Source organism: Corvus cornix, chromosome 3 (genome assembly GCF_000738735.6).
Source record: "Corvus cornix cornix isolate S_Up_H32 chromosome 3, ASM73873v5, whole genome shotgun sequence".
NCBI classification, from domain to species: Eukaryota; Metazoa; Chordata; class Aves; order Passeriformes; family Corvidae; genus Corvus; species Corvus cornix.
Window position 1 is genome coordinate 11329285 of NC_047056.1, and position 21919 is coordinate 11351203.

Below are 21919 nucleotides of genomic sequence, written 5' to 3' on the forward strand. Positions count from 1 at the left end.
TGAATCCCCCAACACAGTACTAATGTTGCTTCTTCACCAATTCAACAGCTGAGATAAAGGAACTGCCCCCCCCCTTTTTTTTTTGGGGGGGGGGGGGAGGGGGGAGAGTAGGATGGAAAATACTTATCCCAGGGAAAGATACCAGGTCCCCTTTTGACTTCTTCACCAGCATATCCTCACCTGCAGAGAAACACAGCAGGGCCATTTCCAGCCCCTTCGAAGCTGACCCTGGAGAGCAAACCCTGAGCTGGGCACATCCATGTGTAATCCGCTCCATGCAGCACACACCTCCACGGCACATCTCGCCCAAAGCTGCTCAACACGCGCAGGGAGAGCACTCCCGAGCTGCACCGGCTGGTCCTGTTTTAGCCAGGGACGCCCAGCCCCGGCCGTGCCCCGCCTCTGGGAGCATCTCCCCGGCAGCTGCAGCCAGCGCCCTTCCAGGGCTTTTGGCGGCAGACAGCTCCCTCCAGTGGGGCATCTGCCACCACACCATGCACGCTTCTTCCCGAGGAAAGGGGGAATTCCCATTGAAACCACCCCCCCCCCCCCTCAAAAAGACAAATAGAGAAGTTACCAGGCTCCAGCTGTAGCACAGGCTGGGAAGGCAGCTGTGCTTTACATCCAGCCAGGACGATGGGGTGGTGGCGGTGCTTTTTGCTGCCAGCATCCATGCAAGCACCAAAAATGCTGTCCCCATCGTTCAGTGAGTGGGGCCCCACCTGCCATAACCTGACCAGGTTTCTCACCAAACTTTTAAGTCAAGTTCTGGAGATGTTTCTCAGCCAGGCTGATAGAAACATCCCGCAGGATCCTCAAAATCCCCAGGTTGTGCCAGGGCTTCCCATAGAGCTCTGCCTTAGGGGCAGGAGAAAGAAGGCAGCACTGAGCAGGATGCAGAATAATTTTTAATTTCATATTAAGTACCAAAACATCCTATTTCCTTTTTTCGTAAAAAAAAAAAAAAAAAAAAAAAAAAGGTGTTTAATTTTCATGTGCAGATCTTGAGCAGGGTAAATCAGCAGCTGTACAACGGTGTGGAGCAAACCTTTTGTTCCCCAAGCTGGGCAATCATTAAAAAAACTAAATTACAACATAAGGAACACAGATCTTGGGATATTCATGGTCCATAAAACACAGCGGAAGGGTTGGCACAGCCAGTGGTTGTGTCAGAAACGCTGGGAAACGCAGGAGTGAGGGCACAGGTCACTGAGGTCACACGGTCTGGGGGAGGCTGCTCTGGGAAGGCGCTTCCTGCCTGCCCAGGGTGGGCACGGACACTCCAGAGCCACTCGGGGGGCCTGGCCCGCAGCTTCAGCTGGAAGGGGTCGAGGCGCAGGCACTCGCCCAGGTTGTGCAGCTCCATGGCTGGCTCCTCCACAGCCCTCCCCGGTGGCTCCTCAGGCCTGGGGCTCCTCCTGGGGGGCTGTCCCCACACGGCCGTGACACAGAGGGCACCAAAGGCCACCGCCATCACCAGGCCAGCCACGAGGGCTGCGCCCACCAGCATGTCAGCGTGGCGCAGGAAGGTGCTGATCCCTGCAAGAGAAGGGTCATGGCCTCATCCCAGTGGCCAGTGCCCCAGGGAACCCCACTGTGCTCACAGAGTGTCCCACATCTCCTCCAGGTGCTCCTCCAGGAAGTTCAGCACTGCCCCTGCCACCCTCCAGAAACCCTCACCCTCACACCTGGCTCCATCCCAGAGAAATATTTCGACCAAGAGCCAGCCTGCAGGAGCAGCACAGGGATGGTACCACCCAAGAAGAACCCTGATAGAGCAAAGCCATTGCCAAACCCATGTGCAGCTACACAGAGACTAAAAGATCTGCTGCTGTTCCCATCCAGGCCTGGAGGGACCCTCTCCATGGCCCAATGGATAAAGATGGATTTATAAAATTATCTGTATCAGAAGATAACAACAACCAGCTGATCTGTATAGGCTTAGACTGCACAACTGGCTAATTAATTGACTTGGAGTTGGTAGGATGGGTGAGAAATTATACTTGGCTATGAGCTCACATTAAGGTTTAAGCCACTGCAGGGATGTTGAAGTAGTTATGGGAGAGCAGCAGCAGTGTTTGGAGCACATATTGCAAAATATTGCTGTTTTCCAGCCTGTGAGGCCCCATTACTCTGCAGGATTGGATTAGCCACCTCTGATTATAGTCAAGCACCACATGCCATCTGCTCAGCCTTGTGTCAAATACACCAGGGGAGCTCTGGGGTAAACACCAGGAACATCAGTGTCCTTCTCTCCAAAATCTACACAGAGTGACAGGAGAACACAGGGCACTCCCAGGAGCCACCAGAGGTAGCTCATAAATCACCCTTGACCACACTTTGCTTATAACTTAAGGCTCACGCGTGCCAAGTTGCAACCCTGATGCAGAGAAAGCAGCAGACTGGGGGAAGGGAGGCTAAGACTCATGGAGAGGTTGTATTCCCAGCTGAGAACTGCCTTGCAAAGACACAATACATCCTCACCACACCAAGCAGGGACACAAAGCCACCACTCCAGCAACATCCCACATCAGCAGAGGTGCAGGACCCCGGGCTAGGAGAGAGCCCCTTGGCCTGGTGTGCTCCCTCCGGGGTGCGCTGGCACCAGCACCGCTGCACAAATGACTGGCCCACACGCACACCAGGAGAACACCAGAGTGCGAGAGAGAGCAGAACTGCAGTTCCATCCTCTACCTGGTCGGGGAGTGCGGATGCAGAGGGTGCCGGACTTGGTGGGAGAATGATCCTCGTAGTCCTTCTTGCAGCGGCACACGTAGGTGCCCACGCCGTTGAAGCACTCTGCCTCCTCCCCGCAGAGGCCAACCCCAGCCTGGCACTCGTTCACGTCTGCACCGGGGAATAGATGCCCTAAGTCAAGGCAGGCTTGGCATAAAAGGGTTTACCCCAGAAAAAAAAAAAGGCAAAGTGAAGCACCCACCTTCAACAAACAGTGAAACAAGCTGCAGCTTCTCCATGCCCACCGAGGTGCCAAGCAGCTCCTCCAGGTGGGAGCGCAGGAGCAGAGACATGTTCCTCTCCTCTGGCTCCAGGTGCAGCCAGAAGGTGAGCAGCAGGTTGGCATCACTCGTCCTGCAGGCAGGGAGAGCCCAGGGTGAGGCAGGAGGAGAACATCTCTGCAGGCCCAGCTCTGACAGCCCACTTAGACCTTCTACCCTTGGCATGGGATCGTGGTGCTGCAAGCTCTTGGAAAGATTATCTGTGCCAAGAGGCAGCTTTGCACTTGAACCAGGGGAAAAGGAAAGCCCAGGAATGGCTCCTCATCTGGAGCTAGGCTGAAATGACCAGATATTTGTGTACAGTGAATTGTAGTGGCGATCTGCAGCCCCAGATCAGCCTCTGCCAGGTGAGCAGGGATCTTGCTGACAGCTCCCAGCTTTCTCCAGCAGGCACTGTGGCAGGTGAGGGTATCCTCATTTTCCTCAAGAGTTTAAATCCATCTTAGACCTATAGGCCCTGGGTAACACTAAACATCAATTTTCATCATCTTTCCTCTAGAAAACAATTTTTTTTCCTACTTTCAGGACAAGTTACAGATCAAAGAAGAGGAGAAAACACATCTCTTCCTGGGGAGGGACAATGAGAAGCCAAGAGACTGCTAATCCAAGAAATATTACAGGTTATAGCCATCACCTGCCAAGCCAGCAGCACAGCATTAACCCTACCTTTTGACATCCTTTAACTTTATTTCGCTGACTCTATTGGCAGAAAGATTCAGGTTCTTCTGGATCTGCAAAGGAACAGTGACCAGCACTCATTTGACATTTGACAAGCAGGAGTATGACAGCAAACAGCTTCTTTTCTCACCCTGCCTCCCCATCTTGCTCTCCCCCTCCACAAAACACCTGGGATGAAGAAGATGTCCCATATCCCACTGCTATAACCCCTTTCTGTAGAAGAATACTATTTGTGCCCATCTGCTTAGCTCCAGGTCAGCTCCCCCAAACACAAAAGCACAGCATGGTCTCTTCTATGTGAAGATTTGGGACATCCCAGCTGTTTTTCTCCACCTCCCCATGCCCACACTTACGTGGTTCTTCAGAGATTCAAGGAGACCCTTTTGGAACTCACTTCGACTGTGAGGAATCCAGGCCTTGGGTTTGATTTCAACAGTGACTTCAAACAGCACATCTACCAGAAGACACAAGATCCTGGCATGTTCAAATGCCCATAATACAAACAGGCTCATAAATGAGTTAGTGCTGAAACATCAGCACTAGAACAGCCACATGCTTGTGCAGGTCAGTGCCACGTGGGTATTTCCAGGGACTGTGCATCAGGTAGAACAAGTTGTTCAGTAACAGGTGAAAACAAACCTTAATGCTTGTTGATGAATACTAGAATTGATTTTTCAGTGACAAACTTACACAAAGAAACAATACATATCCAACCACATATACATGCCTTTAGCTGTTCTGTTTCCCAAAGGGATTGTCATAATTAGTGATGGAGCCTAGCAGCCCATTTCTCTTGGAATCCAGGCTGGCACAGATTTGCCAGTCTGCTGTTTAAAACCTATTCGTTCATCAATATTTCCCCTGTTCAGAGCTCAGGCTCCTTCTGTATTGACTCCTTTTTGCAAGCTGTTTCTGTGGCTTGCTGGGCCATACAAGCCCTGCATTTATATTGTTTAGTTGCTCATGCTCCCACATAAGAGGGTTTTGCTTCTCTCCCTGGTCTGAGGAACAGGATTTCAAGCAGATTTCTGATCCTGGTAGTCACAGGACATCCATTGGAATATATTGGAGGAACTGGGGTTCATTGACCCTCATTCATCTTTGAAAAACCTTATTTAAATAGCCAACAAGTAGTGCTTGGACTCAAACAAGCCAGCATTTTTGTCAGGGTTAGCACCTGAACTCAGGTTCCTCCAGGGGAGATACAAAGTGACCAAAGCACAACAAGTGGGATTGCAGTGATTTCTTTAAAAATAAGATCTTCAAAGTGGTTACTACTCAGAAACAACTCTCACTGCTTTCTAAGTGTAATGAGCAGGTGATGCCCAGCACAGCCTCAGGCAGCTCCCTGAGATTAGAGCAGTTTTAAGACCAGTTTATCTCTGCATAGCTCACCTCCAGGATGGTGCTGGGATTGCAGTCCTGTGTCATTCTCCACAGATAACATTAGATCTGCCAAAGCAAGGGAAAGCATCAGGCTGCTATCATCGATGTAGCAGTAATGGGGGAGGGAAAGTACATTGTCTGTGTCACTTTGCAAGAAGAGTGCCATGTGCCAGGTCCTTCCTCTGTTCTTCGTACTGAAACTAAATATCAGGCTCTGAATGCAATCTCTTCTCCTCTACAGTGGAAAGTGTTCTTTAGGAAGGAATCACCCCAATAAACCCCATTTCCATTTCTGGATGCAGACAAAGTGTTCTCCCTGTGAATGTGGCTTGTACCAGACCTGCCTTGGATCCCAGTGGAGCAAAACAGCTTTGTGCATTACATGCCAGCAAATGCAAAAAATCTGAGTAAAATCTACAATGGCGGGGCAAGAACAGTTTGGAGGCAGGGAAACACCAATTGAAAACATCTTCTCCTTTCAGGCAGAAATTAAAACATATCAGTAGCTAAATATTGCTGTGTACGTGGTCTACCATCAGCTCCTAAACCTTCTTAAGAGGCAAAGGACTTTTTAAACCCTTCTCCAGCTTCTGGAGCTCAAACTCAGTGATCATGTCTGGGAGCACTGTGACAGGCTACAGAGGAATCAATGCAAGACAGGGCTGCTTAAAACCAAGATGAGCATTCCCAGCCTGCTTTGGGGGTGAAGTCACAGCTGAGAGGCTGGCTCCTCCATGGATAGCTCAAAACACTTGGATTAGAAACCAGCCTGTCCCTATTATGAGTAATATAATCCCACAGATGCCCACATTACAACAGATAATCCAGTGTCTTCTCAAGTACCTCCCCCCTTGGATACAGGAGTCAAGAGTGGGACCACACGCCCAACTGAAGGTAACAGGCATGTCTACAAATAAAACCTCTTAAGAGAGTGCTGCATCACTGGAGGTGAATATTGCACATTGTCAGGCACCAGTTCAGCCACTAATAACCCAAAAATCATCTTACCAAAGAGATCTTCAGTCCTTCCTCCCGGAGACACCACATCAGCAGCAGTCACACCAGGAGAGGGGTAGGGAGGTGGTTTCGTGCTGGTGTTTAGTGGTGGCTCTGCCAGCACTGGCGTCTGTGTGTGATGTGCAGCAGCTGCCACTTCTGAGGGGCTGTCACTGGCCTGACCCGGGGTAGGTGATGTGTCAGAGACACCTACACTGCTGCTGGGCATCTCTGAGCAAGGGGAACCAGCTGGGTGACATGGGACCATGGTGACCAGAGCAGTCCCTGGCTCTGTGTCCCCCTCAGTCAGTTCCAAGGCAGGTGGCTCAGCTTTACACCCAGTGTCTTGTCCAGCTGGAGCTGGCTTCACTAATATGTCATCTTCAGTTCCTCTGCTCTTGCTGCCACCATCCTCAAGGTTCTTTTCCAGCTTGGTTTCATCCTGACCATGCTCACTTGGGTCAAGACTGCTTGGGTCAGCACCAGACTGAGCATCTTCCATGAGATTAGGAGGATGTTGGGCCTCTTCATCTGGTCTCACAATGTCAGGTTGGATCATGCCATCTGCAGGCACAGCTGGTGGGCCTGGAGGAGTTGTCAGCATGGCCAATAAACTTTTGGTCACCACTGTCCTCCAGCTCTCTTTTTTAGAGGTCTCCTGGACAGGCTCCTGGGGAGCTGCTGTGGTATCACTTGAAGAGCCCACAGTTTCAGAGTCTCCAAATACATAATACTGTCCTTTAAAATGTTGGTATTCATGGCTTCTGGAACCACTCCCTGACAGAAACAACACCTGCACCTCAGTGGCTTGTGCAGCAAAGATCAGAGTGCCTCTGTTGTGGCAGGCAAACGCCACCTTGGTTTCCACGCTTGACGAGACCCCCTGGAAGATGATCTTGTCCTGGTTGTTGCCACAGCCATCGCTCCCCTGGAACCCTTGGACATAGATGACAACGTGCTTCTGGGGGCCTGCCCAGATGGTCCAGTTGCACCAGATGTTGGGTTTGATGTCAACATGCAGCGGGAGGTAAAACATGCCAGACCCATCCCGGAAGATGAGGTGGCAGCTCCTGATGGGAAAGTACTCCGTTACCCAGGGAGGCCCCAGCTCTGGCACATCAGGAACATAGAAAAGAAACATGTAATCAAAGGTTATTGTATCATATATTACATTTTATATTATATTATACATCAGACTTCTAAGAGCACTGCAAATTGCCATGGGAGAGGTGACATTTCAGACCCTCTCCTGCTACAAGATTTCTGTAGTTTCAGCTCCTGGAGCCACATATCCACACTACAGCTGGAGCTGAGCCTCTGTGAGAGGCTGCATGAAGCAGAGCCAATGCCAGCCAGCTCCAAGATGGACCCAGCACTGGCCAGGCCGGTGAGGAGTCCTCCCCTGAGAAGAAAGGAGTGGCAGAGACAAGGTGTGATGAACTGACTGCAGACCCCATTCCCCATCCCCCTGCACCTCCAGAGGCAGGGCAGGAGGCAGAGAAACCAGGAGTGAAGTTGAGCCTGGGAAGAACGGAGGGGTGGGGGGAAGGTGTTTTTAAGGATTTGGGTCAATTTCCCATTATCCTACCCTAACAAGTTAAACTGATTTCCCCAAGTCAAGTCTGTTTTGCCCATGATGGTAGGCAGTCAGTAATCTCTCCCTGTGCTTATCTCACCTTGCAAGCCTTTAATCACATTTTCTCTCCCTGTCCTGCTGAGCAGGGGACTGAGAGCAGCTTTGGAGGGCACCTGGTGTCCAGCCAGGGTCACCCCACTGCAGTTCTCCCCAGAGAGCAGGTTCTGATTGCCAGGTGGAGGCTGCAGGTAAAGGCACAGCTTTGTCCTTGTCCCCACCAAGTAATTTTGACTTCTAAAGATGACCTAAGCCGAGACACAAAGTGCTGGGACACCTACCAGCATGTTCCCCTTGCTGTCCTTCTGCCATCTGGGTCTTCCTGGGTACATCAGAGGGCTCCCAAGGCTTTTGGTCTCTTGGCAGTGTTTCTCCCCATGGAGCTGCAGGCAGATCAGGGTGTGCAGGAGTGGTGCTGAAGGAGGCAGTTGTCCTCTGTCCTGCACCCTCTTGCAGAGTTTCTGTGGCTCTCTGCATTTTAAATCCCCCAAAGTTGGAGGCAGAAGCCGGTTTGTCACTAGCAGCACTGTCCTGGTGCTGCACAGGCACCATGTGCTCCTCTCTGATGTCGGACAGGGAAGCTGGTGTCATCCCAGAGCCACTGCTGACTCTGCCCTCAGGCTGAGTAAGCCTCACACCAGGCTCTGGGACAGTGACAAAGACTGGGAAGGGACTCCTGGCCATCAAGCCCACAGAGGTTGTGGTTTCTCCCCCCTGGCCACCTGCCTCCCCCAGCAGCAACTTTTGCATCCCAGGGCCAAGGCACCTGGAGGACCCATCCGTGCCCAGTTCAGAGGCTACTGATGGGTGGCAAGGTGGTGAAGGGGAGACCATCATCTCCTGTCCTCCTGGGCTAGCTGGCAAGATGTCCCTCTGCCTGAGACTGACAGGATCCCAATCCAGAGCAGCTGGTAGAGAGGCCACCATGGACACAGACTCCACTTGTGGAGGAAGAGGTGCTTCAGGGATTAAATCCAGAGAGCCAGAGTCTGCAGGAACAGATACTGTAGTGGAGGTCACCAGCACAGGGATGGTCTCTGTCCCTAGGACAGGCACAGGTGTGAGAGGATGCTCCAGCCCTGTTGGCAAAGCATGAACAGCCAGCCCTGGTGCTGTGGGAGTGTGCAGCACTCTTCTCCCCCTGACAGCTTCCCTAAAACTTCCCAGTGGGAAAATATCCATGAGCTTTGTATGTTGGAGGCCAGTTGTGCCTAGCTCAGATTTAGGCATGGACAGATGCCCCAAACTGCTTTGGCTTCTCTTGGGTAGCAGATGCAAGTGGTCCCTGGTGCCTACATCATAGGGGCTCCTCAGGCTGGGCATCAGGCCCTGGGTGAGGCCAGCAGCTGGGACACTCAGCTGGGCACAGCTGCCATCCTTCTCCAGGCTGGCTGTGCCCTCCTGGCTTTGTCCTGTGCCAGGGGACAGAGACTCAGAGTGTGCAGCCAAGCCCAAGTGACCCATGCCTGTTGGTTTAATGGTAAACTGCAGGTGGCCCAGACCTTTTGGCCTCAGGGTGGGGTTCAGGACAGGCTGGCTGCTCTCCAGACTCACACCTCTTGGCTGCCAAAAAGGTTCTGCTCCCTGGAAGGCACCAAGCAAAGGAGTTTCCAAAAGTACACTGTGCATAGGACCAAAACTCACAGCACTGTCCTCACTCATGGAGGGATTCTGCCCCCAGGTGTCCTGTGCTGCAGTGGGGATTATTCCCTCAGGTGTTCCTATGTCTTGAGCTTCCTGAACCCCTGCCAGCTCAGACCCCAGCCCACAAGGAGCTGCTGTTTCCAGAGCCTGTATCCTTGCATGTTCACATGGTATAAGGGCTGTAGGACTTCCCACAGCCATGGTGTCCAGAGTGATCCCTCTCCCCTGCATCAGCTCACTGCTTGGCACTGTGGCAGTACGTGTGGTTGCAAAGCCCAGCACATCTCTAAGGTTTCCAACCCAGCCAGACTGAAGAATACCACCTTGCTTTGGCAGTTTTGAAGCAGGAGTTGCAGAAATCGCATCATCTTTGGAGGAAGATTCCCCTTCCTGGTCTTGGAAGATGTAGTACTTCCCTTTAAATCGTGCACGTCTCTGGTTTGGCAAGTACCTCTTCAGCAGCACAACATGGACAGCCTGAGCAAAGGTGGCAAAAACGTGCATCTCCTTTTTCCAGCAGGCATAAACAACGCTGCTTTCTGCCAGGGAGGAGACGCCTTCAAACAGAATTTTGTCCTCATTTTTGTTGCAAGCCTCCTTAGTGATAAATCCCTGGATATAAATTATGATGTGCTTCCTGGAGCCTGCCCAGATTGTCCAGTTGCACCAAAAGGTTATGGGGAAATCAGCATGGAATGCTGGAGGAGAAAACTCCCCATATTTGTCCTTCAGCACTCTGTGGCAGCTTCTTATAGGCACATAAGCTGTTACCCAAGGGTACTCCAGCTCTGGAAGACAAGAAGCAACAACCAAGTTTTCCCCCATTTCCACTTCCAAAGAAATAGTTACAGTCTTTATTTCCAGAAATTATTTTCAAGGTCCCTCTTCTCTCCATTTTGGTACCTCCTGCTCCCATTTGCCAACCAATCTGGAAACCCATCAGTGGGAGAACATGAGAGCAACCTCTTGGAAATCTGGAGGAGCCCTGGCCACCACCACTGCGTGCTCCACGGAGAGCCAGGCTGTGCCCCCACTGCTACTGCCCCAGAGCAGGGCACACTCATGCTTTAAGCCCCACCATGGCCATGCAGGAGCACACAGGTCCCAGGATGGCCACATAGTGGGTGTCACTTGTCCCAAGGAGGCAGTTCCTCCCCTGCTTTTTAGGGATTGAGGCTAAAGGCTCGAGGAATTGCCACACCTGGGCGAGTTACAAAGGCCAAGAGTGCACTGCTACATTTGGGTTTGACCTGTGGGTGATGCTTGTTGTTTATAAACCTGCAGAGCTGGGTATAACACAGCTTTCCTGAAGGCATTTTCAATCTCTTTGGTTTAAAGGGCTCAGCCAAGCCAGAAGCCATTAGAGCCCCAACATTAGTTTCTCCCTGTAGCCCTCAAATTGGGAAGAAGCTTCCCTTAAGCAGGGAAAAGCAGTGTTCTCCAAAACCACTTCCTCAAAGCTAGAAGAGTGGCAAGTTCATGACAGGCTTACCCTACAGGAGCACAATTAAAGTTTGGGTTGAACTTTTGCCACTTGTTTTAATTGCTGCACTGCTTTGCTCCTGCCTGCAGGACCTGCTCTGTGGCAGGGATTTGGCAGCCACAGGACAGTGGCACAGGTTATCTCCCACACCAGCACTGATTTTTCCCTACTCCAGCACTCAGTACTGATCAGCCACATCCACCTCCCTCTCCACACCACCCCAGGGCCAGGTTGTTGCTCCTGATTTTCCACACTGCTTACTGGTGGCTTGAAGTACCCAACAAATTCTGGGTAAAAAAAAGGAGGCTAATCTCAGAACTCACTCTTACCTGGCTTAACCTTCCAATATTCCCGAGAGGATCCTCTTGCCTATAAAAAAAAAAAAAAAAAAAAAAGAAGTCCAATTGCAGGCCCAAATACCAATTCTCAGTGCTTTTAACACTGCTCAGAGAAATGCCAAAACCAGCCCAGTAGGAAGGGAGCACCAAATCCAGCCTGGTGGATTGGGGTTTTGCCTGCACCTGGACCAAGCCCCAAAGTCACATCATTTATTCCACATGATTATAAATCTTCTCCCCTCCCTACATCCAGAAGTACTGCCTGATTTATGCTGTCAGACCACAACCAATACAAAACCACCCCCAAAACACAGCAAGCAAAGCCCAGCTGGGCTTTAATCCCTAGGACCCATACAGAAGAGAGATGGATTTGTAAGCAGGCAGGACACTGCACCCAAGAAGGGAGTTTCCTACAGGGAACTGAGTCCCCACTTCCCATCACTCACCCCTGGAGCAGCATCAGCAGCATCACAGCAGGGCCTCGGCATCACCCCAGGACCCTGCTCAGCAGGAGCTGGCCCCAGCACCCAAAGCATCAGGAGCAGGGCCAGAATAAATGGGGAGGGCAAAGGCTTCATGGCAGAGGTTTACCAGAGGCACAACATTAAAACAAAACAAAAAGAAAAAAAGAAAGAAAAAAAACCTCCCTCTCTCTCCCCCCAAAATAATCCCCCAGGTAGAGCAAATGTGGGATCACCACCTTTCCTAGACCCTCTCCAAAGCACATCCCTGCAGCAAAGGGGCTAGCCTGGCAGCCCACTCACTCATATAGGGCCCTGCTTCACCAGTGACAGCAATTAGCTAATAGCAATTAGCTAATCAATGAAATGAGGCCGGCTATAGCTTGTTAGGACAGGCTTGCCCTCTCAATTTGCTGCCCAAGTACTGTTTCTGTGCTGGGTGTTGGGGTGAGAAGGCATTTCTCCATTTATCACACATAATGTTATAACCTGGAATTAAAGTGGTGCTGATACCCCAACGTGACACAGCAGCAGAGCCCAAGATGCTTGTTGTCTTATAAAAGAAAAAAATATTCAATTACTGGAGGGGAGAAAATAAAATTCCTAATGTAGAAGTGAGTGTTCTCATCACAACACTTTAACCAGCTTCTGCTGAAGGCTGTGATTCCCCCCAGGGCTGCACCATCCTGAGACAGGACTGAGTGAAACAGGTGAAATTACCTTGAAACACAAGCAGCTCCTCTCCCCATCTACACTTACTGAGGTGTGGAAAGCAAATAGTCCAGGTGATGATGTATAAATTATTAGATGCTTAAAATTCTTTCAGCTGTAATAGTCTAACTTGTCATTAGGAGCCACACAGATTAGGCAATTAGCCTGTTTGACATGCAGCTTTGACAATATTGCTTTTAAAATGTCAGTCATCATTGAGCAAAATAAAATTAAAAATCTTTTTTTTTCTTCCAGCTCATCGCAGCCTGACAGGATGATGGATGTTCAGGGACAAACATCCCTGTGGGTTTTTTGGGGGTCAAATCAAGCAGTGAATCAGACTGTCCAAGTTGCCTGGGTTTTCAGCAGTATTGGAACAAGTAGCTGCATCCCAGCTCCCAGTTTTTAAGCTTTTCCACCCACCCCAGTGCAGTCCCCATGACCAAAGGGCCAGTGAGAGCCTGTGATTCTTGCAGCAGGACAAACTTTTCCTTCCTACAGCCATCTGTCCGTGACTACACATGTTCAAAGTGACCCCAAACCCTCTCCTGCTGTCCAGGTGTGGACAGACCTGCAAAACCCCTTTCCCACTTACCATAGAAACAGAGAATCTGGGAAAAGCACTCTGAGAGCATGGAGTCCCACCATCAACCAAACACTGCCAGGCCCACCACTAAACCATGCCCCTGAGCACCACATCTGCATGACTTAAATCCCTCCACGTAAGGAGTCTTTGTCCTTATGGAAACTTGAACTTGCCAGATGTTAACTGGGAACACCACACAGCTGGCGCAAACAGGTTCAGAAGATTCCTAAAACACCTGGAGGATGATTTCATGGTACAGGAACTAAGAGAGCCAGCTGGGAAGATGCCCTCCTTGATTTGTTGCTTGCTCACAGAGAGGGTCTCATGAGTGAAAGGGTCATTGGTGGCTGTCTTGGCCACAGTGATCACAAAACCATTGAGTTTAAAAATCTCTGCTGACAGTGAGGAATGGACATGACTTCAGGCTGCTCAGGGAAGTAGAGGGTAAGGTCCCCTGGGAAAACATTTTTGCAGGTGCTGGTGTCCATCAGTGCTGGTCACTTTTTATGCAACACCTCCTAAGGGCACAGGAACAGGCAATTCCCAAATGTCAGAAGTCAAGCAGAAAAGATAAAAAGCTGGCTTGGCTGAGCAGGGATCTTCTTCTGGAACTATGGCAAAAAAAGGAAGGTGTATGCCCAGTGGAAGCCAGGTCGGGTGACATGACAGGAATACAGAGATGCTGTTCACCACTGTAGGGAGAAAATTCCTGTGGCCAAAGCTCAGCTGGAGCTGAAGATGCCCAGAACTGTGGGAGACCATAAAACCAGGGATTTTTAAATACATTAATATCAAAAAACAGTGCAGAAATAACATCAGCCTGTTACAGGATGAGGATGGTCACCTCACAAACAGGGCCATAAAGCAAAGATGTTTAATGCTCTTTGTCATCAACACCAGCGACGGGGTAAGGGGGTCCCAGTGACCTGAACGGGGCCCTGAGGACCATTCCAGTGCTCCAGCTGGAGCCCCGTGAGCCTACAGGGCCTGATGGGATTCATCTGAGAATACTAAAAGAGCTGCCTAATGTCATTGTGAGGCCTGTCTCCATGATTTTTGAATTGTTTGGGGAATCTGGAGAGGTCACAGCTGACCAGAAGCTGGCAAACATTAAACATTGTCCCAGTTTTCAAGAAGGGCAAGAAGGATGACCCTGGAACCTGCAGGCCTGTCAGTCTCACTTCACTGCCTGGCAAACTATTTTGATTTTTGATTATTGAGGGAGAAACTGAAGAACACCTGAAGGACAATTCACTCCTTGGTCACAGCCAGCAGAGCTTCATGACAGGAACGTCCTGCTTATCAAACCTGATTTCATTTTATGACAGGGTAGCCCACCCAGCTATCAAGGGAACCAGTTGATGTCACCCTTTTGGATTTCAGTAAAGCTTTTGAAACTGTCTCTCACAAGATCCTTCTGGACAAAATGTCCATCCCCCAGCTGGACAAACACGTCCTCTGATGGGTGAGCTCATGGGTGGGGCACAAAGGGTTACAGTGAGCAGGGTGACATCAGACTGGGGACCTGTCACTAGCAGGGCTCTGCAGGGCTCCATTCTCGCCCCTGTGCTCTTCAACATCTCCATAAATGACTTGGATGCAGGACTGGGAGGGATACTGAGCAAGTCTGTAGATGACACAAAATTGGAATGCGCTGTTGACTCCCTCCAAGGCAAGGAGACCCTGCAGAGAGAACTGGGCAATCACTAACCATATGAAATTTATAAAGGGCAAATGCCAGATTCTGCACCTGGGATGGTGCAGCCCTGGATGTACAGACTGGGGAATGAGAGGCTGGGGAGCAGTGCCATGGAAAGGGACCTGGGGGTCCTGGTCCATGGCAAGTTGGATATGGATCAGCAGTGCCCTGGAAGTCAGGAGGGCCACCCCTGTTCTGGGAGGCATCAGGCACAGCATTGCCAGCCGGGCAAGGGAGGGGATTGTCCCTCTCTGCTCTGCCCTGGGGTGGCCTTGCCTTGAGTGCTGGGGGCAGTTTTGGGCACCACAAACATAAAAAAGACATGAATCTGTTAGAGAGCATCCAAAGGCGGCCACGAGCATGGTGAAGGGTCTGGAGGGGAAGCCATGTGAGGAGCAGCTGAGGTCACTTGGTCTGTTCAGCCTGGAGGAGACTGAGGGGAGACCTCATTGCAGTTACAAGTTCCTTGTGAGGGGAGGATGAGGGGCAGGCACTGATCTCTTCTCTCTGGTGAACAGTGACAGGACCCAAGGGAATGGCCTGGAGTTGTGTCAGGGGAGGTTGAGGTTGGATATCAGGAAAAGGTTCTTCACCCAGAGGGTGGCTGGGCACTGAACAGGCTCCCCAGGGCAGTGGTCACAGCACCAAGCCTGCCAGAGTTCAAAAAATGACTGGACAACATTCACAGGCACGTGGTGGGATTCTTGGGGCTGTTCTGTGCAGGGCCAGAAGATGGACTTTGATGATCCTTTTAAGTCCCTTCCAACTCAGGATATTCTATGGTGACTCCACCCCTTTTTTGGGCCGGGCTGGGCAGGCAGTTTTTTACCCAGCGAAGAGTACACATGTTCATACCATAAGCAGCCAGTTCCTTCAAGAGAATGCTCTGGGAAATGGCATCAAAGGCTTTAATAAAGTTCAGGTAGACAACACCCACGGCCCCATAGACTCCCGTGTGTACAAGTGGTGTAAACTCCATGTGGTTTGCCCTGCTGAACATTGAACAGCGCTGCGCTACCGGGATGTAAACCTGGCAGCAGATAAGGATCCTGGAAGGGAACCCTGCCGCAAAGCAGAGAGATCCCTAAGGCATCTTCTGGTTCATGAGGAGGAGAGGAGCATTTGCTTCATTTTAGCTTAAGAGGTGGTAGAGATGGTGAAATAAATCTTAGGGCTAAGTTTATTTTTTATGTGCTGATACATAAGTATTTGAGTGAGGAAACTTTATGTGGTTTGTTTGTTTGGTAGCAAGTCTTTATTTTCAGCCAATCCCCATAAACATATAAGTTACCCATTACAATGTTTGGCCCTTTTGACTAAACCTTCACATTCAGCAGTTGCTGATTTACTTATTTTGGGGTCACCTGGCCCCAGAGCATCTCTCGGAGAGCTGCTGGCCACGTCCACACTGGCCTGAGCCAAGAATGTCTCAGCCTTTCTACCAGCTCCTGCACCCCTGATTTCTCAGGAGGGGATTGATTCTCCCCCAGGATGAGCTGAGGGAAGCAACACGACCTTCAGGAGCTGACACAGCTGCCTTGGGGGCTGCCAGTGTGGACAGTCAACACAATTAAGCTGATTTCATCAAGTGCTCAAATTTCCCCCCCAAGAAGCATGATAGATCAGGAGCTCTGCTTACAACTGTTCTGCTGTCATTTATAAGGCACCACAGAGTGTCTGAGAGCTTAGGATAGGTAAGTTTACCATCTGCCTCCCTCTAGTGATTGCATTGTGAATAAAGAGAAAGCAAAAAATCACACTGGGTAATACCGACTTTTGCTTGCTTTCTTCCTTAGGAAGTCAAAGTAACAGAACACTTGCTTATTCATAGTTCTCTTATGCACCAAAAGCAAGTGGGAAGAGCTAAACTAGGATGAGAAATAAGGATTTTGCCCATCACCTCACTAAATAACTACGGTCCAAAACAAAGATGGGTGACAGCTAAAAGCTGTTTGCAAAACAAACATCTTTTTATCAAAGATGAGAATATTTTTAGGAAAAATGGTAACATCACTGATAAACTTTTTTTTAATAGGTTTCAAAAGCTGTGTTATTCCTTAGAGCTTAGCAATGTGCCCAGGGATACATTGAAATTCCAGGGATACATCCAGGGTGCTCATCTCAACAGCTCCATCCTTCCAAGCGAGCTGGCGAGAGCTCTGCTTGCAGGGGCTGCTCTATTATTTATATGCACATTATGTAGAACGAGATCCCTGTATTCAGTGGCCAGAGATAAGCATCAGTTCAAGTCCCATTTCTTCGTGTCACTCATTAAAGCGCTGTTTCTTTGTGTCACTCCTTAGCCAGATTGATTTTAGGTCTGTTGGGGCCAAAGATGTAATTAGGCTCTCAGATACAATTAAAGGTAAGGGATTTCTTGGGAGCTGACGTTTTCCTTAAGCAGGGAGCTGGCTTTCCTTGATCACCAGTTGCTCTTCACTGATTCAGCTGCTAATCCTCTGGGCTGTGCTCAGGGATGTTTTAAACGAGTGATGCCATCACGCTCCGGTTTGTCATGGTGAGCGTTTCACCCAGTGTTGATGGTGGGCTGCAGTACTACTAATAAAACTGATATATAAACTCTGCATTTTGTGGGATCTTTATAGACTGACAGCACAGACTGTACACCTGCAAGATTTGTAAAAAAGACTAGTAGTGGTTTTTCTCTGGGCTTTCAAGGCACCTATTTCCTCTTTATCCCAACCTGGGTGTCCTCAGGCACTATTATTTAATCTCGGTGAGAGAGGTTAGACCCACTGTGGCATCCACAAAAAAGAGCTGCTGGTCCTGACCCACTTCTGACCTCCCACCTCTCCTTGAAGGATGCTCCTGCTCCCCAGAGAAGCAAAACTGGTTGCACCAACACCTGCAGCCAGATCCTTCTGCAGCTGGCAAGGAGGAATGTAGCTGAAAGCCAGTATTGCTCAAACAAAAGAAAATAAAACCCACCAAGGAGTCCAAGTTTAACAGGTTGCAATATGCTGTTTAGCCTATGAGGGCGTCCTTGGATGTTGACAGGAATTCTTTTCCCCATGTGATTATCCCACAGAGCAGAGGGGAGTTCATCAGGTGCATCCTGCTGCCAGAGAGAGCATCTCCTTGACAACTTGCTATGCCACTTTGGCTCATTAGCAAGGCAGGAAAAACATCCCCTGCTTTTTCTTATTCTCCTTGCAGGGTGACTTTTCTTGCTCCTTCAACATAAGGACTCAGAGCAGCCACTGCTGCCGCCAAGAAAAGCTGCTTGTACCCAAAAAAAGAAGATGAAACTCACTGAGGTGGGTTTGGTGAGATGGTTTGCCTGGTGATGAGAGGGACAGAGCAGCTGTCACCCCAGCCAAGGATTTATACCCTCTAGTCTGTCCTGGCAGGGGCAGACATGGCCCTTCTGCCCCAGACCTGAGGGACTGTGGCAGGCGAGAGGGCCGATGGCCATCCCTTCAACACCAGGAGATTCCAAAGCTGGGGCTCGCCTGGCAGGACCCACTCTAGAGGATACAGGAGGGCTGGCATTCAGTCAGGCACGGGCAGGCTCACCCCATTCCTGGAACAGCTGCCACCTTCTGCAGCAGGAGGAAAATTCAGAACAAAAACCCTGCAGCAGGGATGCCCCAGCCAGTGGCCCTCACACCCAGCCGGGCCACTGCTGCTGGTGGGAGGAAACCCAGGCTGCAGGCAGCTTTGTGTCCTGCAAACCACTGCAGAACTGATTTATATTAAAAATAAAGAGCACACAATACCAAAGTGGTTGGGGTTTGTCTATTAATCTCTCAACAGTCAGCTGCAAACCTAACAAATCCTCTGAAATAGCAGCGGGGAGCCACGTCCCAGCTCATTCCTCCCTGCCCCCTTTTACAGCTAAAAATAATCAATAACAGCTGTCCAAAACAGGGAGACCAAAGCAATTTTACAGGCTGCGGGATCACGACTCATATCTTCACTCACACGCTGCCTGGGCACAAAACAAACCGTGGTTTCCCAGCAGCCGCAGTGGAAAATCACCTCTGAACCAGCGGGCAGCTGCTGGAGCTCTTGCATCCCCTCCTTTTGTGGTGATCCTGCAGTGCTGCTCTGCTGGTAAGAAATGAGAATAAGACTGCTGCAGCCAGGGGGAGAGTGGCATTATCCCCCTGCTTTATGCAAGCGAGGGCTGATTGAACCGCTTGGGCGCAATGAGCCCCCGGGAGGCAGCTGGGCTTGTTATTCTGCTGCTAATTGCTGTTTTCGGCTGCCATCGGCCGCACTAGGGACTTGTTCAGGCCGTCCCGGGGCAATAATGCTCATGGTGCTGGAGGAGTTTTCCATCCGAATCCCCATCCAAAGGGGCCACCCTCCTGCCCAGAAGGGTTCATCCTCTCCCGTGCACATCTGCATGCAGCTGTTTTCCCTCGAAAAGCAGCAGCACCGAAGGAGAGCCAGCAGCACTCTAACCCATTCCAACAGTGTGACCATTCCCTCAGTGGCGACCACATTTCAGGAGCTGACAACAAAACGCAGCATTCCCTACCTGGCTCGCTGCTGTCCTTGGCTCCCACCGCCTCGGGGCGGGTTTTGCTGCGGAGGCAAAGACGCAGCCTCGTGTCTCTGTGTTGGCATCACTGTGGGGAAAGCCCCGTGGTGCCTTAGGGACTTTCTCAGCCTGTCAAAAAAATTAAAAAAAAAAGTTCTATTGCACCGTTCTGCCCCAAAGCAGCCTGTCCTCGCCTCGGGAAGGCCGTGATGTGGTGCACAGGAAAGGGACGGGCCAGCACCGGCCCCAAAGTTTCAGGATGACTGTACGTCCCTGGATCCAGGTGAAGATGAGAAACGAGGTTTGTCAGTGGGGGGATCTCCGCTCCCTCGCCTCCGCTTTCCTGCAGCAGCGCCCGTGGGTGTGAGGCAGCCACGACGCTTTGCTGTTCCTCTCTGTGCTGGGCCATTATTGCACACAGGGAGGGGGATCCTGGCCTCTCTATAAAAAAGAGAGAGAAACGCCTGGGAGAAAAAAGAAAAAAAATAGACCAAATAGATGCCACAAAAGCTGTGGTCAGACTGATGGGATTTACTCCCTGCCTGCTCAGGAATGGGGTGCCAGGGGATGGCACAGATCCTGTCCTGATGCTTACCTACACCAGGTGCGTTCAAACTTGCCTTATCTGGGCTGATAAACCCCTGTTCCGCTCTCCTTTGGCCTCGCCACAGTCAGCAGCTGCTCCAGGAGCCTGGCAGTGCCATTGCCTTGCAACTCCCTGTATGGGAAGAGCTTCAATTCCAACGTGCTGCTGCTGGCTTCACTGGGCACACACCAAATCTGGGACTGGAAGGTGCTGGAGGAAGGCAGCAGGGATTGCTGGGGTGTGAAAACAAAAACACGAAGAAACTGGTGCTTTCAGGATGATGCTGCAGTCAGGAAGTGGTTTAAGAAACAGTGTAGATGTTCAAATCGAGAACGTGGCACCACTTTTTCCTCTAATGCTGTGAGCTGCACATGGTCCTGGAGCATGGTGATACATTCCTGGTGCAGAACTACCACTTCCTGCTCTTGCTAAAGACTCTCACACAGAGGAGACGTGAAGGCAAATGTTGAAAATACAACAAACAAATCATAAAAATGAGGACAAATCCCAGCTCTGAAAGGTTGCAGGAAATGCTGCTCTGTACGCCCACGCCACGAAGCCACTGGGGGACTACAGCAGCAAAGGCAATGAAAGAGATGGATTCCTCTTCCTGCTCTGTGCAGGGAGCAAATGGCTCCCAAATATTGTGCCTGGCAGCACCTCCTTTGAAATCACCCAGACATGAGCCATGGTGCCTCCAGCTCCAGACAGAAGTCGGGTATTTTGGTGGAAACCCCGTGGGGAATGGGACGCTCAGAAGCAATCTGTTGCACGTACTGAGGTACAACAAAGCCAGTGGCAAAGCCCTGCCTGATTTCAGGGCAGACATGAGCTCAGCCTGAAAGGTCTAAATCCCAGCTGCTCTGTGCGTGCCTGCAGGGAGGATGACTGGGTCCGTGCTGGCAGCTGCCATCACCCTCAGCATCAGCTCTTGGAGAGAAAACTAGACACACATCCAATTCCTCCAGCAAGGTGTTCCAATGACTGTGCCACTAAGGTGAACATCCCCAAAGAACAGACTGAACAAGCTGTCAAAGGGGAATTTCCTCCCCCTTCAGCCTGAACTCTCTTTTACTTCTGTTAATGACCTCAGATGAGGGAATCCAGATGTTAAAAACAGCAGTCAGGCCAAAGAGCTGGCCTGTGTCCGTGTGTGACACTTCCCCTCTGTCCTGGCTGGCTGGGCTGGGAAGGAGCTTGGGAGCAAAAACGCAGCTGAGCGCCAGCTTGTGCTGGCTGAACAACTGCCAGCAGCCATGGCAACTCACCAGCCAGAAAGAAAAATCCCACCTGGAGTAAGCCAGAATGGTTGGTAAAAGAAAAATAGACTGAGGAAACCTTGCAGCCCTTTGTGGCTCTGAAAACTAACATTAAATTTTTAAAAAGTCAGTAAGAGGTGTGCTTGGAAAGGGGGTTTGTAAAATGGTAGCTTGGTCACCGCTTCTTTGGGTCTCTGTCCAAAGCAATTGGGCTGTGAGTGCCACGGGGGAGGCTGCTCCCATCAGCCACGCACGCTGCGTCAGGGAGGATCTCGTGCCAGTGATAATTCTGCAGGACCCAGCTCATCTGGGAACACATTTATAGGGATTTCCAACAAGTAGGTCTGTCTGCAGTGGAACAGGACCTTATATACCCTGGTGAGGCTGGTTGGTGACTCTTAGCCACCAGCACCCATCAAAAACCCTCCTGGCTGGGTATTGTGGGGCTGATTTGTACAAGGCTTTGAGGTGTCCTGCCCTGATTTGGATGGAAATGGCTCACCTGCTGCCACCCCTGCCCTGGCAGCCTGCTGGCCATGGAGCAGAGGGGCTGAGACAGCCAATCTTTAAATGCAGAAGTAATTTGCAGCCAGGCTTATGGCAAATGATCCTAATAAAAAGCAGCTGCCTCATGCCTGTAAATAGGATTGTCTATGCAGCATTTTACCCTAACGGAGTAAAATCAGAAGATAGGAATTTTATACAGCAAAACACTTGCAATCTCAAGTCTAAACTCTACTGACATGCCAGCACCATTGGTTAGAGGGGGAGGGTTCAGGAACAGTCAAATAAACTTCAGCACAGAGCAGTCAGCGTACCTCAAACAGCTTTAAACACCTTCCCTTGCCTCCAGCCACACTGTGAAACCCTCAACCAGAGGCATAGACTTTCTATCACATGAACCTCTCCAGTCCCAACCTTCCCCCACTCTC

At 50.5% G+C, this 21919-nt stretch overlaps 1 protein-coding gene across 1 annotated transcript; it reads right to left on the bottom strand.

Annotated features, from left to right (window-relative positions):
* Window positions 1-963: 963 nt before the first annotated feature.
* On the bottom strand, window positions 964-20281 carry LOC104696616. The gene is made up of 10 exons (XM_039570050.1): window positions 19140-20281; window positions 11167-11206; window positions 7992-10142; window positions 6090-7187; window positions 5091-5147; window positions 4049-4149; window positions 3684-3748; window positions 2939-3090; window positions 2695-2847; window positions 964-1539 (listed from the first exon to the last, which is right to left on the bottom strand). Exons 3-10 carry the CDS (start codon window positions 9856-9858, stop codon window positions 1121-1123), a joined length of 3912 nt encoding a protein of 1303 aa, XP_039425984.1. The 5' UTR covers window positions 9859-10142; window positions 11167-11206; window positions 19140-20281; the 3' UTR covers window positions 964-1120.
* Between the last annotated feature and the right edge of the window lie 1638 nt (window positions 20282-21919).